The sequence below is a fragment of the Myotis nattereri genome, assembly GCF_964212035.1.
Source record: "Myotis nattereri genome assembly, chromosome: 16".
Taxonomy (NCBI): Eukaryota; Metazoa; Chordata; class Mammalia; order Chiroptera; family Vespertilionidae; genus Myotis; species Myotis nattereri.
Genome location: NC_138091.1, coordinates 34,735,081 through 34,752,860, shown reverse-complemented (window position 1 = coordinate 34,752,860; position 17,780 = coordinate 34,735,081). Strand labels below are relative to the sequence as shown.

Here is a 17,780-nt window from a genome sequence, read left to right as displayed (position 1 = left end):
CCCATAATAAAGGGCAGAGGAAAATGCTCTTATTTTAATTAGATATTATATAAGTGTCATGTTTTTTTCTAATGCATATGATAGAGTTAAATATATGCTTAAATAACCTAGGACCTAACAACTATCATGTACTCAGTTTTTGAACCAAAATACCACTTTACATAAACCCCTCCTGGTAAAGGCTTTGGCAATTTAAGTCACTGTTCTCATAGTTCACTGTTAACCAAACGCTTCACTGATGTGCCTGTCTGACTTTATATTACTTTTTCATTAAACACCTACCTCCCGAGATAGACAGTGAATTCATTGAGGACAGAGCAACGTACTATTCACTTTAAATCACAAGTGCCTGGCACATAGAAATCACTCAATAAATGCATATTGGAAAAATCAGTGAGTTCAATTATATGAGAGCAAGACTGCCAACTATTTGTTGCAATTATAGTCTCATAACTTTAGAGCAAAGTCAATAAATTTTCTCTGTTTCAGTTTTATATGTAACACATTATAAACATCAAATAAAAAAGTTTTAGAAAATATTTTACTTCATGCTGTATAAATACAGCAAGTGAAATAATAAGTCAAATACAACAAAACTCCATTAAAAACACATCAATGTTGATTTTTAGCAAGTTTCTTAAAAACATGCACTGCTCAGACCCATGAAGGGAAATTAAGGATCCAGTCACTTCTACAAAATTGAATTATAATTGTGAGGAATTTTTAGTTCTATGACCATAAACTGGATAATAAATACTAGATTGTTTTTTCATGCCCCCACCCCCCATAAACAAGGCTGTTTCTATCTCAATGTACATTTTCTCAAGTAACAAAAGAACCCAGATCAATCTCTATAAATGTAAGGGTTTGGATATGAAAATAGACGTACAAAAGCCAATGGAGTTGCCATCGTTAACTTCATTATCGCAAGTAAAATTCTACAAAAAGAAAAATCTGCCAACACGGTTTTCACGGTGAAAAAGTACTCAATTTTTTCATGTCAGAAACAGATACCAGTATCCTTTTGCTGTTGTTGTTAACATCTTTGAGCCCACCAGATATTCCCTCCCAGCTTACATAATAGCATGTATCTCATGGCCAGGGAACAAGGACAGCAGAGGCTTACTTAATGCATGCTAAGTCTTATGGTTTATATTCGTAGTAAATATCTTATTGTCTCCATCTGACTGTTTATGGCTGATGAACGATGGACCAGTGGTAATATGCATGGTTGCATTAGAAGTCGGCATTTTAAGATGAAATCTCAAAATAACTGTAGGGAAAGAAAAACACAGGAACTACTTACGGCCAGCAAGCAGGAACTGGTAATACTGTACAGCATCTGCAGCCAGGAGCAGAGGGTGGTTTGCATTAAATGGTGGCTGCAATTCATTCCATTGAGGAGTTCTAAGGAAACAGCAGAATATTAATATTTAAGCTTAATAGATGGTATGTAAATCAACATCACTGTCACCACTTACAGACATTGATATAAACTCACACTATCTTTATAATCATTAAAATGAACTTGTTGGAGTGCTGAAACCTAAAACACAAGGCCATCTGCTTAGAAAAGAATAAAAAGGTGGCAGTGATTCATACTAATCACACAGAGCCAGTATCAGTTTAAAGCAGACCCCCCCCCCCGCCCCCCGCCGCCCCCCGGCATAGGACAGACAGGACATTCAAAATACTGGACAGAGAGGAAGTGTGGAATTCAAATGTCAAAACTAAGTAGTTCCAATTTTACCTAATTTCTGACAATTTTCAGAGCTCTCTATTCTCAGAATATGTGTGTATTTTCAAATAGAATAAAGCAGGGAAGACAATGGTGGGGAAAAACACAGTTATGTTCGTGGGTGACGTATTAAGAACAAATTAGCATCTGAGTTCCAAAATAAACCACTTATTTCAACAATGATGGTGCAGTAATTTTAATTAGATCTGCCCGCTCATGAATAACCTGATAAATAAGCTACTGATCAAATCAATCTAGTGCAGTAAAGTAGTAGTAAAGAATGCTGGAGCCTTGAAAAATCAATATAAGAGTATTTTAAAATGTCAAAAGGAAAGGGATCATTTTCATATCCATTTTTGTCTGTTTCCTTCCATACATGTCAGGACCAATTTTTTCTGTCTCTCCTATACCATTCATTGTACAATACACTGAAAAGGTTTTACTCTAGATTTAACTTCTCGATCCGTATTAGCTTATAAAGATTTTAGTGATTATATACTTTTAAGAAGGACTCTGATTCATTTCTTTACAATATGTTTTTATTGATTTTAGAGAGAAAGGGAGAGGGAGAAAGAGATGGAAACATTTATGAGAGAAACATCAATTGGCTGCCTCCTTCTGGGGATCCTGAATCAAACCAGTTGAGCAACCTCTTGGTTCATGAGTCAATGCTTAAACATTGAGCCACACCAGCCAGGCAGGACTCTGATTCTTAATAAATACTTCGACAGTCTTAGCCTTTATATATTGGGGAATAACTGTAAAGGAAACCTTCCTATCTATTTATGTTAGTTTATTTCCCTTCAATGACTGCCTCAGTGCACTCTCTATTTTCAGTAAGCATGAGACTGGAAATAAGGGGAAGCATGTGGAAAATTAAAAAGAAAAAACAAAACCCAAGTCCGAGAAGAGGTAACACAAAGATACAAGGAGAAAGGAGTTCAAAAGGACATGTTCTCTGAGGCACATATGAAAGTCATCTGAAAATATATGACCACACAAAAATTTGTACACAAATGTTCTTAGCAGCGTAATTCATGGCAGGTAAAAAGTCACATCACAGTGTGGGTCAATTGATGAATGGGTAAACAAAATGTGGTATATCCATGCAATGGAATATTATTTGGCCATAAAGGAAAAAAGTTCTGATGCATACTACAACTTAGCTGGACCTTGAAAACATTATGCTAAGTGAAAGCAGTCAGATGCAAAAAGGTTACATTTTGTCTGATTCCATTTATATTAAATGTCCTAAGTAGGTAAATCTATAGAGACAGAAAGTAAAATGAGTGACTGCTAATGGGTATCAAGTTTCCCTTGGGGTTGATGAAAACTGATTGTGGTGATAGATGGGTACATAACCTAGTGAAAATTTACTTTAAAGGGGTGAATTGTATTATGTGTAAATTATGTCTCAATTTCAAAAAGGAAAAAATTATCAATACATGCCACAACAGGGATGAATCAAAATAATTTTGCTGGATGAAAGAAGCAAGACAAAAAAAGAATACACACTCTGATACCATGTATGTAAACTTCTAAAACTCATCAAGTAATCTACAGTGAGAGAGAGCAAATAGTGGTTGCCTGGCGCTCCATGGCAGAGGTAGGGATAAAGAGGGGCAGGAGGGAGAGATTAAAAAGTAGTATTAAACAACATTTGCAGGTGATGAATATATTTATAATGTTAATTATGGTGATGGTTTCCACAACTGTATCCGAGTCAAACCTTATCAAATTGTACATATTTAATATTTTATACCTCAATAAAGCTGTTAAGAAAAAACTGGAAACTGGATATTATTGGGGGAAAAAATTATTTTTTCCAAACTTAACCAACCGTGTTTAATGCTGCAGAGTATAATTTCCTTGTAATGTATTCAAAGTATTATTTACAGAATGATTCATTCGTTATAATAATTGAATGGAAGCTTGACTTTACGGCCCATGTGCTATAGTCTGAGGGGACGGAAAAGGGAGTGCTTGGGAGGCAGACCCATAAGCAATGATGTCACAAGATAACCAGATAGTAGACAATTTAAAACTTGGTCCCATTACCAGACCAGAATGTATATGTGCCCTATGAATTAATTTTTTTTTTCCTAGTCCCTATGTGCTGACACTCGTCCTGAACAGCTGAACCCACTGCCAAAGGGCAGAGTCAGGACCCAAAGAGCCGAGTCCCCAACCCACAGCCAAAACCAGTCCCGAAGAGCCTATTACTGAAATTTAAACAATTTTTTAAAGGGGGACATATGTAATACTTTCAACAATAAAGATTAAACAATAACAAATAAATTTTTAAAATTTTTAAACAAGAGAAAGAAAGAAAAAGAAAACAGAAAGGTGGTATTACCTAACCAGAGTCCAGCTGGCTCGAGGTGATGTCATCATTTCCAGTGGGGTGTCATCACTAATCTTGGGGGCAGTGCTGAGCGGCCGTGGCTCCATCATGTGCTCCACTAAGGTCCCGTAGCAGCTGATGATGTACAGAGATTCAACTACAACTTGTTTGGACTGATCTACAAACAAAAAAAATAGAACCTGGATGTTTGATAATGACCTAAAAGGAGCACAGCATAGTTTTTATAAATTATTGAATTTCTAATCTCTTCTGAAGCTACTAAGAGAAAATAAAAAGGCAGGAATTTTGTTCACATGAATGGGTAAGGTGTCTGCTCCTTGCCTAAAAGTTGTCTCTTACTAAGTATAAACTAAGGAATTTAAAAATGTCTGCGCTATCTAAATATTTTTTAAATCTTAAGGAATGCACCTCAAGAATGATGTAAGTATACGCAAATTTCTAATACAGTGAAACAATATTTTTCAGTCTGGTATATTTGTCTGCAATATGTGTCCCATGTTATGAAAAAAGAATGCTATCAGGCGGGACAGGGACAGACTGACTGAAAAGGAACACTGCATGGACAAAGACTTAATAGTGGCACCAGATGTACCCACTCAAGTGCATGAGAGCCCTTTGTACGCTGACATCAGCCCAACTTCTCATCCACTTTCCCTTTCACATTTCTGGATTCGAACAAACCAACAAGCAAAACACTCACACATCCTCCTCCCCCAAATCCTCTTCCTTCTTTTCTCTCAGTTGGATCCCTGGCCTCCAGGGTAAATGAAGAGGGAGGTCAGGTGCTGAATATGGACCTAATCAAATGACTTTAGAAGGGGGACACATGTCCTCAGTGCCAGAACAGGTTCAGTCCTCTATCTCGGGTTTTACAGTAAACCTAGGAGCATAGAAAACCACTCCTGAATGCTGGGTGGGTCACCTTATCTCTAGGCCAGAGGAATTCATTACAGCTGATTTGGGAAAATGGCTAATGACCAGTCAGTGGTACATAAAGCAATAGCAAGTTAAAAGGGTAATTAGAACAGAAGGGAGAAGCATTTGAAATCTAGCTACACAGAGGGTTTTAACTAGCAACAAAAAGTCGTTTCGATAGCATCAGTAAAGCTAAGGAGGTAACAAAAAAATAAAGATGGGATAAGGAAATGGAAGGCTTGCGTTCTGTGCTGTATCCTCTCCCACTCAGGTAAGGAACCTGCTGTGCGGGAGATCCTATTTCCCTGGAGAGGGTCACTGACAGGCGATAACCAGGGAAGGGGCTGACGTGTGATTGCCAGCATTAAGCGCAACGGAGAACCGTTTCGTTTAGCCAAGAACAATACAGCCCTTGGAACTCTTCAAAGCAGTGCCTCATAATAACAGCAATGTGACCTACTTCAATAGGACTCAAATGAGGGGGAAAGCTTATTCAAATGAAATTCGTGGCCCATCAATGCAGGGATTCTCTACACAGAGTCAGTCAGCCATCACACAATAAATGGTAATCAATGTAAACATTTTAGGTGCTGATCCTGATGATCAAAAAAGGGATTTAAAAAAAAAACAACTATATAAATTCGCTCTGGCCAGTGTATCCCAGTGGTTGGAGTGTTGGCCCGCATACTGAAGGGTCGTGGGTTCGATTCTGGATAAAGGGCATGTACCCAGTCAGGGCACATGTGGGAGGCAACCAACTGATATCTCTTCTCACATCTCTATCTCTGTATGTCTCTATCTCTCTCCCTCCCCACCTCCCTCTCCCCTGCCACTCTCTCTAAAAAGCAATGGAAAAAAATATCCTCCATGAGGGTTGACAATAACAAAAAAACATTTTAATAACTGTATGAATTCAAAGGAGCAATGGTTACCATAAAATATGACCTTTATTTCTGAGTGGCAGTCTATTTTTTAACTTTTAGTTTATAATATGGCAAACCTGTTGTTGTTTTTTCCATCACCATTTATGGCCTCTATGCCCTCTTCCATTCTCCACCACCCAACCCCCACAATCACCACACCGTTGTCCATGTCTGTGAGTTCTCTTTTTTTTCCTTTTTTGCTCAACCCCTCCACCACCATCCCAACAACCCTCCCGCCCACACCAGAGATGTCTGCCTGCTCTCAGATTTAACATTAAAAAAAACCCAATTTCAAACTCTGATACCATCACTTACTAACTAGTGCTTTTAGCTATTTAAACTCACAATCTTAAGTTCACTTCATCTCTAAAACAGAGATAAGGAGAAAAGCTATGAATTTTCCTCAAGAAACAAATATTACCAAAGGCCCATCTAACCCTCAGTGAGATACCCACCTTTTTCTCTTTTCAGACCGGCGTTATTTGCAAACCATGACCTGGATGTCCCAAACACTGCAGCCACGCAAAATTCTCCGCCCATCGACTTGCTGGGAGAAATTTGTGGAGGTGGTTTAACTTTGCTTAAAAAAATAAAATGATAGCAAAAAAAAAATTACCATGAGGAACTCACAGTCCTTGAGATAATGACATCTTTTCCTTAAAATTCCACCCCTAAGTATTCAACCGCCCCCTAATGTGGACATGCATTTTGCCTTAATAACTGGTAGTGTGAGGCTGTGTTCTGCAGTAAGAGTAAAATTAGTTCAAAGTTCCAGAGCTTTATCAGATCAATAAAAATTAACTCCTTTCTGAAATACATGCTGGGGAAATCCAAGTCACTTCTTTTCAGATGAGTAACAATTCCCTGGAGATTTCAGAGTGAAGCAACAGAACCACCATAAACATCTCAGGATAATAAAACAGTTTACCTTTTCATTTTGATAGATAAGATTTGGGGGTGACAATTCAGTTGAATGGAGACAGCATGAGTGAAAATAATGAGGTGATACAGAATGAAACCCTGAAAGTGCTCTTAGCCACAGTGCTTCAAGGAAGTAGACAACGTGTGGGTCGATCTAATGATGTCATGCAATTATATTCGCTGATCTTCCAATTTGTTTTTTCTTCGTAGATGTGTGAAAATGATGTATGTGTTTTTGTTCTGTTTTTCATGTGTCTGAGGACACATTACATAACTGCTGCTACAACTCAGAACTGGCATTAAAAAGCACGCACTTTCCTATTTGCTTTCCCCAAATCAGCTTTCATACCAGCAACTTCTAGTACAGGGGTGGGAAAACTTTTTGACTCGAGGGCCACAATGGGTTCTTAAACTGGACCAGAGGGCCGGAACAAAAGCATGGATGGAGTGTTTGTGTGAACTAATATAAATTCAAAGTAAACATCATTACATAAAAGGGTTCGGTCTTTTTTTTTTTTAGTTTTATTCATTTCAAACGGGCCGGATCCGGCCCGCGGGCCATAGTTTGCCCACGGCTGTAACCTTTTCTATTCTTTCAAATCCTTCTTTCCCTTCTTTTTTGATTTGTCAGAGGCTTCCCAAAGCTCATTAGCAATTTGCCAAACACCTTCGATAAGTGATGGTATTATTTTCTCGAATTCATAGACAATAGCCTCCCTGCACACTGGTCATGATCACAGCCTAGTTGAGGCACAGGAATAACAGAGCCCGATGTTCCTGCTTTGCTAGTCAGTCTCCAATGCTGAGTAACATTTCTACCTTGTTTTGCTCACTGTCCTTTATCTCTTCATCTTTTAATAAAGTATGGTTGGATGTAGACAGATTGGTTTGGGGAGTCAGGAAAAAACCTGAATCTGAATCCCAATGCTACCACTTATTAGCTCTGTGACTTTGGGTTAAGTTATTTAACCTCTCAGAGCTCAGACTACTAGTATGTAAAAAAATTAAAAAATATAAAAGTAATGCCTACCTCATAGGGTTATTTTAAGGATTAGTATTTTTGTTCTCAAAGTGTGGTCCCTGACTAGTAGTGCCACCTTGGAACTTCGTAACATGCAAATATTCATTAGACCTATTGAATCAGAAATCCTGGGGGTTGCGCCTAACAATTTGTGGGATTTTTTTTTTTTTTTTTTTTTTGAGGAGCCCTCCAGGACATTTGGTGCATACTCAGATTTAAGAAACACTGTATCGGGAGAGATCAACCAAAGGATTTGTATGCATGCATATAAGCTTAACCAATGGACACAGACACCAGGGGGGTGAGGGTATGAGTGGGGGGTGGGAGGGGCAATAGGAGGATAAGGACACATATGTAATACTTTAATCAATAAAGAAAATAATAATAAATAAATAAATAAATAAGAAAGAAAGAAACACTATCAGGTAAAGTGCATAAAGCTCTAAGGGCAGTACTTTCCCATATCGTAATTCTCAGCTATGTTAACTCTCTTCTATTTTTCTTTTAATTAGAGTTTGCATTTGTAATCTCAGTTTCCAGACCCTTATCACACCTGAAATAGTCTCACCCATTTTACCTCCCGAGCCCTCTGTTTTGACAACTTCCTGGTAGGGAGAGCACAAAGTTTAGATCAGAGGCCATTGTGGTTGGTCGTTTGGGTCCTTCCCTTGCTACCAGATCCAACATAACGCATATTCCATATATGAAAAGGTCTCTGCTCTCCATCGATATTTCTTAAGCGCTTTGTGTCATTGCCCATAAAGATCGAATTCACGCCTAAAATACGAGTGCCTATCACAGTCAGACTTCCACTGAAGGTAATAAAGATAATTTTTTTTAAAGTTTCTGTGAGGAAATGAAACAGTTTCACAAGTGCGATAACCTTCGCACAACCGCAATAAGCTACCAACAGAAAGGAAAGAGTCCGCTCCACCTGAACAAGAGTACACCTTCCCAGGGAATGGCATCAGAATTGCTCTTTCTGGTGGAGATGCTCTCTGTTGCACTACATTACAATGTAAACCCTCCCTCAAAGCCTTTATTTCCATCACTGAACTACTATCATTGAGCTGTTAAGTTCCTGTAAGGAGCATCTTTTAAATTCCATTGGTCATTTAACCCTTAAGTGTTTGGGGAGGTTGGAAAGGAGGAGGAGAGAGAAAAACACCATTGCACAATTTTTTGAAAGGTGTTTCTAATTGTGTGACTATGTGATTTTTACTAGAATCACCATCAGGAAACAATAAGACTATAATGTATAAATAAGCTTCACAAGGAACTCAAAGCTCTTGGCAAATTACTGAATGCTATTATTGTTTTGTTTTTAATCATGTGGTAAGCAACAAGATAGAAAACAAGTGCGCATGCCACTTCTTAAGAGAGACTATGGCGGATCTAGAGTATACATCCTAAAAAGACTTTAAAATAGTTGCTGCTGGACCAGAGAGCGACCTTTATAGCATAACAATAAAGAGTAGAAATATGAGAGGACATCGATTTACTCTTTGGCCATGCAAAAATATATTCTGTATGTTTATTAGTTTACAGTCTAATCAGCCAATATCAGAGGTAAAATCCCTTACATGTCTTTAATGCTGCAAATAATTCAGCTTCTGAACATACAGCTAAAAAGCACCAACACAGCATCATTTTACATAAACTCATTATCTCCTACAGAGAATAAGAAATTATAATAAAAGTATGCATAACATTATGTAGTGATTTTTTTAAATATATTTTTATTGATTTCAGAGGGGAAGGGAGAGGGAGAGAGAGACAGAAACATCAATGATGAGAGAGTCATTGATCAGCTGCCTCCTCCACGCCCTACACTGGGGATCCAGCCCGCAACCCAGGCATGTACCCTTGACCAAAATGGAACCCAGGACCCTTCAGTCCACAGGCTGACGATGTATCCACTGAGCCAAATCAGCTAGGTCTGTAGTGATCATTTTTATCCCTAGTTTTCTTTTTCCTCAGATGGGCCCTTAATAAATCACATTAGTAAAAAAGTTTGTGTTCAATAAGTTTTCTTCCCTGAAAATAACTTGCTACCTCCTACATGACATAGTGCTGTGTGTTAGGCATGGAGCATACATGACGAACATAATCATAACAAGTTATTTCTACATCAACCTACATTTGAAAGGACTATGGTATTTAAGCAAAATAGAACATAAAATATGTGCATGTGTATATATATAAGACTTCCAGAAAAATACAAAGGGAAATAATCTAAAGGTTATTATTAATAAAGTATTTTCTGTGTACTATAACCAATGGCATAAAATTTTAATTTGACTGAATTTGCCCTTCATCCTAAGTTTTTAAAAAAATCCAATATCGCCCTAACTGGTTTGGCTCAGTGGATAGAGCATCAGCCTGAGGACTAAAGGGTCCAGGGTTCGATTCCAGTCAAGGGCATGTACCTTGGTTGCGGGCTCATCCCCAGGAGGGGGTGTGCAAGAGGCAGCTGATCAATGTTTCTCTATCATCAATGTTTCTAACTTTCTATCCCTCTCCCTTCTGCTCTGTAAAAAATCAATAAAATATATTTTTAAAAAAATCCAATATCAGGAATGTGAGGTGAAGCAGAATTGAACCTTTCCGCAATAACCCAAAATCTTTCTATTGCAAACTACCCTTGTTAACAGAGAAAAAAAACACTGAAAAATAGCCTTAGCCAGTTTGGCTCAGTGGATAGATCGTCGGCCTGCGGACTGAAAGGTCCCAGGTTAGATTCCGGTAAAGGGCACACACCTGGGTTGCAGGCTCAATCCCCAGTAGGGGGCATGCAGGAGGCAGCCAATCGATCAAGGATTCTCTCTTATCATTAATCTTTCTATGTCTCTCTCCCTCTCCCTTCCTCTCTGAGATCAATAAAAATATATTTAAAAATAAATAAAGTAAATAAAATAAAATAGAGAGTAAAACACTGAAAAATGGCCCAACCAGCATGGTTGAGTGGTAGAGCATTGACCTATGAACCAGAAGGTCACAGTTCCATTCCTGGTTGGGGCTGCCCAGGTCCCAGGCTCAATCCCCAGTCAGCGGCATGCAGGAGGCAGCCAATCAATGATTCTCTCTCGTATTTGATGTTTCTCTCTCTCTCCCTCCCTCCCTCCGTCCCTCTTCTTTCCTCTCTGAAATCAATAAAAATATATTTTTTAAAAATAAACACTGAAAAATGATAAATATGCGAGAGAATTAAAAGTGAAAAGAGCTAGACTTGTAAATTGTGTTCACCTGTAGATTAGTGGCACAGCCATTTAGAAAAGTATTCCAATGCTAGCCCTTTTATTTCTTTTTCTCTCTAAACATCTCCCTTTATGCTCAAATCCCATCACAAAACATTTGCAAGTTTAAAAAGAATACCTCTGGGTGCTTGGAGGCCTCCTCTCCTCTATTCATTATTTTATCAAATTAATAATATGATATAAAAAATGAAATTCCCATGTATACGGGTGCCCAGAAATTCAATTGTGTTAATTATGGTTATAAATGGGAATGAGACATACTGACAGTGCAGATGGGCTCCTTCCTATTGAGAACTTGTGCTCTTTACTCCGCTGAACCCATCATAAATGAACCCATGTTCCTAAAGAAAAACAAGTATTTGAGCAAAATGTAAAAGAAGAATGGAATGACCTCAACTTTCATCATATCAGGCAAATAAGAATCATACTTACTAAACTTGACACAAGATAACAAAATCAAAAGTAAAATAAACATACAAAGAAACAAAAGAAATAAGGTGCTAAATTGAAACCCAGGAGTTTAACTTCTTGTTCATCCCTTCTGAGAGACTTAACTATCTAGTCGTAGAATGAGAATCATTTTTACTGCCATCAGGAGTTCTGGGGATGTTAACATTACGACATCTTTAAAATTATTTACAAAGACTATTGAAGTTACTGTATTATGTAATACAGTCAGATTAACATATTGAATTTCTCTTGCCTGTTTTTTTCCCTCCAACATTACTGCAAAGAGAAACAAAATCCCAGCAAGACTCTATCGCTATCTGCTTTAAAATTACAGTAAAATGATGGCCATCTGGGTAATTTTATTGAGTCCTACAGAACAGGATATAAGTGATGTATCTGTGGATGGCATGAAAAGCAGCAATGTTGGGTGCCTTGTTTAGAAGGACACAGGCATGAAAAGAGCTAGACGGAGATAGAAGCACCGTTTCTTTCCTTTTCTAAAACATAAGGGTACAGTCAGTATTTCAGTTTAAATGCTAGACACAACACTGATGTAAGAATTATAAGTGGTAAAATATTTTCGTGTTAAAGAAGCAATTTTCATTGTATGCCTCACCGAGATTAAGCTTTGAAAAGGAATTTAGAAGTTTTCTCTCACTTTCAGCTTTATTTTTCTAAAATAAGAACTAAAAGGTAAACTGAAAGTATTTTATTTTAAATATATTAATAATATATCTAAAATTATCCTATCACAAAGTGTTCTTAAAAAATCTCACAGGTTTATCTAAACTTTGCACATAAAAGATTCTCTTCATATAAATCTTTCATTCCAAAATAAAATTATATATTTATTTTATTTTTTATTTTTTTTATTGTTTAAAGTATTATAAATAGTAGTACATATGTCTCCTTTTTGTCCCCACTGACCTTCCCCTGGCCTACAGACTGTCAAAATTATATTTTTAATACTCTCAAAAGAACAAGGTAGTTTAAATAAACTATATATAAATCAAATGAATAATCTCAGACAATGCTAATTAAAACTTTAATATAACTTACTATGTAACATTTAATTCTTCTTTAAAATTAACCTTATATCATACAAAAACAGGTTATGTGTAAGAGAGATATTCAAATGGACTACCTTTTCTCCACACTATTATATATGTAGTTTTTCTTTTGATTAGTAATTCAAAAATAGCAGTAGCTTAAACACAATACTACATGCAAATTAGGAACTCAATAAATAAATACGTGTTACTTATTTGTAATATTGAAAGCAAAATTTATTTTCAAAAATTCACAATACAAATTATTGTATTAAAAAAGTATATCATATGTGTGATTATTTTACTTTATTTTTACAGTCATTCAAACTCAATTATCCTAGGGTGTACATAATCCTGAGAACGTATAAATAGCTAAAATGTCGAAGATGGCCTACACAGTTAACTTTCCAACAAGTTTATTTTACTATCAAAGGGAAAGACATTATATCAAACTGACTCATTTGAAACTGCATGCATTTAAACACTTCAACAAGTTTATCAAAGAATGAAAAATAAGTAGAAAATGTGACCTCACCAAAGCAAAATCATATTTAAATATAAATGTTGCAACTTGAAAGTAATAACAATTTTGTATAAAATTTATGTAACATTTTAAGAGGAACTGTAAAAAATTTCATATTCTTCCACAATACAAATATTACCCTACAAGTGGAAATACTATAAACATAATTATTTAGCATAATGTTCTATGTCAGAATAGTAAATAAAACATTCTCAAGTTGAATGCTAAATACCATGGAAAAAGTAGCAAAAACTGTTAAAACAAAGAAGCTCTTATAAACAACATGGAAGTTGTCAAATTTATATTCATTTTGCTGCCTTAATTTGAGGTTTCATTAAGATCTTAATGGGAAAAACATGCACCACTAGTAAAGGAACGCATTTGAAAGGAGGATCTTGTAGGCTAGCATAAGTGACTAAAAACGAGTTTCTTGTGAGCTAACGATGGCATCAAACAAACCACAAGGCAGTCTTCTAAAAGACAGGCAATGATTTAAAAGTCTACTATATTTCACATATCCCTTTCTTTAATCTGGCTCTTTTAATCTTGTTTCAACCTCAAATCATTTCTGGTTGACAAGTGCTTTTGCTTAAATTTGAGGAGCACAAAAGCTGTTGAAGGAATGGACTTTTCTTATTTAACATACAACATTTGTTACTACGTCTTTACTTCTATGCTAAAACTTCAATCCTTATTAACATGCTAAAACTCTTTTCTTTGTACTTAGAATGAGACATTTATCTTAAGAGTGAATTTAATTCTAAGTTTAGCCTGCAAAGAAATTTTATCGTATGCTGAATCTGGCATTTAAAAATTGACTGTTCACTATAAGCTCCTAAGTAAGATTCATGTATCTTATTTGTTTTTGTTTTGTTTTTTAAGAAATCTGGTTAACAAAAAGAATAAAGATGGACTTCCATGGAATTTTTATTCATTTATGCCCTAAATATGTTTAGAATCCTTTCATGGCCTGTGTCCTAATTTTGATACTACATTTCACAAAGAAAATTTTTATGTTTGCCACTCTATTCTTATATGATAATGAAATTTTCAAATGTTCCTATGGCATATGAATAGTAAAATTAGTTTGTGTCTAATTATACTGTACTCTTAAGGTGGTATTTGAGCTTCTTTTTGTCCAACAAGAGAAAAATTATTGGAAGTTTCTTTTCCTAGTATAGTGGGACAGTATAAACAACTCCTAGTAGCAGTTATGAGAACTCTGTATTATATGTGCAGAACTCTTTTACGTATTCTGAGTAAATTTATAATATTGACATAACATACATTGCCCAAAACTTCCTTTTGCCTCACTTACTCTGAAAAGCAACAACAACAAAAAAAATCTAATTTAAAGTTTTTTCAAAAATATTTTTCCTTTGAATAGAATAGAAAATAATAGTAGCAACACATTCATTGAGCACTTTCTTGTCCTAAGCAATTTACATTGTTAGTTCATGTAATCCTCATAATGAACCTATGAGTTAGGTGCTACTGGTAACTCCATTAACAGATAAGGAAACCAAGAAACAGAAAAACCACCCAAGATCATATAGGTAGTGTACGAACTGAAGTGTACGAGCTGAGATTTAAGATCTAGGAAGTCTGATTCCGAAGCCCTGACTTTTATCCATTATGTGAAACACACTATACCAAGTTCTAAATACATTTTATTTCACATCTTTATATAAAAGTACTCCATCTTCATCGTGTCTAACTATAAGACAAACCTGTAGTCTGTGCAGTTATGTAAGAATTTTCCAAAATAAATAAGTTATGATAAGTAGGTGCTATGAGCTCAAAATTACAAATTATTTAGGAGTTTCAATGTGAAACACAAATTTCCTCCTTAAACACCAAAATTATTCAAAACAGAAGTGACTCTTGTTCCTCTGGTACCACATGCAGTTAAAATTTATAGGGTATTTATAGTATACTTTAAATATATTCATATTTCAAAATATAATCAAGTCTTCCAAATGTTCAGCAGCATGTGTAGGGAGCTTCTATTACTACAGTGCTCAAAGCCTTAAACTGGCGTGTTAGCCTTGCTTATACACTAGCATTATGAGAGAGAATTCTTCTAATTTCTTTTCCTTTAATATTAAACTGTGATTTAATTTGACTTTTCAAGAAATGAAGTAAACTCAAGAAAACTGCTCTTTGAAAGCTTAAATATCAACATTCATGTCCCATCTACAAATTATTCAGTACTTCGGTGCGTCTATCTGTGCTCAGGCCATGCAACGGAAACAACAGTACAGAACAGTTATTTTCTGAGAGTACAACAAATGAATTAGGCATGCGGGACTGAACTGGGACTCACCATGGAGCTTTTATGGAAAAACACCCCGCTCCAAACAGATAAGGCCTTCGTGGAAAAGGGGGGAAAATGCACAAAAAAATTAGAGGAAAACTCATTTAACATTAACAAATACATGTATATCATACTGTTATAGAGTATGGTAAATCACTGAAGAAAATAGTAATCATTGGTAATTCTGCTGTAGATACTAATGAGCTTGATAGAACCAATAAAAATTATATATAACAAGTCCCTTCATTTTCATAGGGTTAGAGATTTCAAAATGTTCTATTTCTCCCCCTTTTCTGGAGCAACCCTATAGGGTTCCTAGGTAAAATAAAATAAATTCAGTTCTGAGGCCCTTTAAAACAAAGTACAAGTTAAATGGAGTAATCGGATGGAGAAAAGAGTGTGATCAGTATAGCAACAGATGTGGGGTTGTGTGACACCGAATGTTTAAAACTAGCCAAAGATAACTCAATCAAAATTCTGCAAGCATTGTCTGCAGTTCACAGGTTGCAGTCTCAGAGGCAGAGCAAGGAAACACATATTTCTAAGCTGCTAATTTATAGCAAGTTGAACTGCATATTGCTGGTCAAAGGAACAAACACTAAATACAAGTAGTATGACTTATTTTCATTTAGGGTCACATTCCAAGAAACTGGCCATTCTCTTAATAGTGATACAAAAGATTAGCTTCCTCTACCTGGCCGCCATTGGGTGAGGCTGGAATCAGGAAACTAAAGCCACAATTGCTTGCTTTAAATACAACTTGGGATACAAAGTCAGACTTCGGTGTTACACATATTTCTTCTTAATACTCTGTTCATAGTATTTAAGACGTGTTATGCACATTTGCACACAAAGAAGACCGAGTGATCTAATTATACCCGAAACAAAATGTTGCTATGACATCTGACATTTGTAAGGAATAACAAATTGAGAAGGAAAGCACACTATCAAAACTTGGTTAGTTCCTTCTTCAACTATGGTGCAAGGGACTTTTCAAAAATCCTGCTAATTAGCATTAATCTCCCAGTGCACTGAGTATATTTGGCTCCAAACTGAAACTTGAGGATAATGTTTCACAACACTAGCTACCATTTTGAGGACTGAAGCACAGAAGCTAGGAACAAGGCAACAGAGGAGTAAGAGACACTAAGTAGAAGAAGGAGTGAGATGAAAGAACTGATATTAAAAACAAGAAATAGAAGAAAAACTTTGCAGATGATGCCGATGCAAAGCATTTATCTCGTTTATCTTACATTTATCTCACAGTTAATGGTAAGACCACAACCAGAGATAAAGTACCATCATTCACATTTAAAACCGTGGATTTCAAACTTTTTTTAAACTGTGACCCATAAAAATATATTTTCAGGTGCAAGCTGGTTTGTTCATAGAAACACGCAAATTGAAACAATTTAATGAATGGGTTTTGGTTGTAATCAACTTTACTTTTTAGGACTTAGTTATAACAAAGATTAATAAACATTCTAACAGGGCAGGTCTGGGTGGAGTCTGAGACTCTGCTTTTCTAACAAGCTCCTAGGTGATGCCAAAGCTGTGTGTTTGCAGACATGCATTTTATTGTATTCTATTTCATTAATGAAAATTTCCTTTTCTGATTTCATGATCCACTAATTACATCAGAAACAAAATACTACTTGCAGCTCGCCCTGCACCTTGACAAACAGTAATTTAAATAACTGAGATCACATGAAGATCCCAATCACTCAATAACATAGAGATGCCATGCAGAAATGATCAGAAAATGCAAGGTTCAATACGTTTCCATATGCCCACATATACCTCCCAAGTGAAGAGGTTACTGTTGGTTTACAGTACCCTCTTCCTTTAATTTTCTTCATGCTGCAGAACATCTGAAATAATCAAATACTTCAAATGCTCCTGTGATCTGGAGCATTTAGGCATGAGTTGCTCTTTAGTGTATATTGTATCGATGCCGGGTATGCTCCCATCTCATTCCAAATACCAAACTATATAGCTCATTCACTGTAAAGAATCTGGTAGTTTTATCATAGTTCTTTATGACTTAAAAGGCTTCAAAATGACCCCCAAAACCAACCAAACAAAAATGAAACAAAACCTTAAAGTTTCTACATTTCAAAAGACCAGCTGATGTTCCCCACCTATAAAGCCAGGTTTAGGTGTCCCTTATATATAAACAGGGAACATATTTTTATCCTTCTTCAATCAAGTAAGGATAACACAGCTTAAGAAGAAATCAGACGGCTGAGGAAACAGGGTGAAAACCTGCCTTCGAATGTACACTTGGCATGTTCCCAATCT

The 17,780-nt window shown here is 36.1% G+C and overlaps 1 protein-coding gene across 4 annotated transcripts in view; it reads right to left on the bottom strand.

Moving 5' to 3' along the window:
* The window catches only part of BCAS3 (BCAS3 microtubule associated cell migration factor), a 472,069-nt gene that overhangs the window by 270,994 nt on the left and 183,295 nt on the right, over positions 1 to 17,780 (bottom strand). For 3 of the 4 annotated variants that reach the window (XM_081108786.1, XM_081108787.1, XM_081108788.1), the window contains exons 17-20: positions 15,489 to 15,533; positions 6,397 to 6,521; positions 4,095 to 4,260; positions 1,307 to 1,407 (exon numbers count right to left, since the gene is read on the bottom strand). In XM_081108786.1, the coding sequence (XP_080964912.1) occupies positions 1,307 to 1,407; positions 4,095 to 4,260; positions 6,397 to 6,521; positions 15,489 to 15,533 (437 nt within the window). The remainder of the gene's footprint in view (positions 1 to 1,306; positions 1,408 to 4,094; positions 4,261 to 6,396; positions 6,522 to 15,488; positions 15,534 to 17,780) is intronic. The other variant, XM_081108785.1, reaches the window with a different exon arrangement.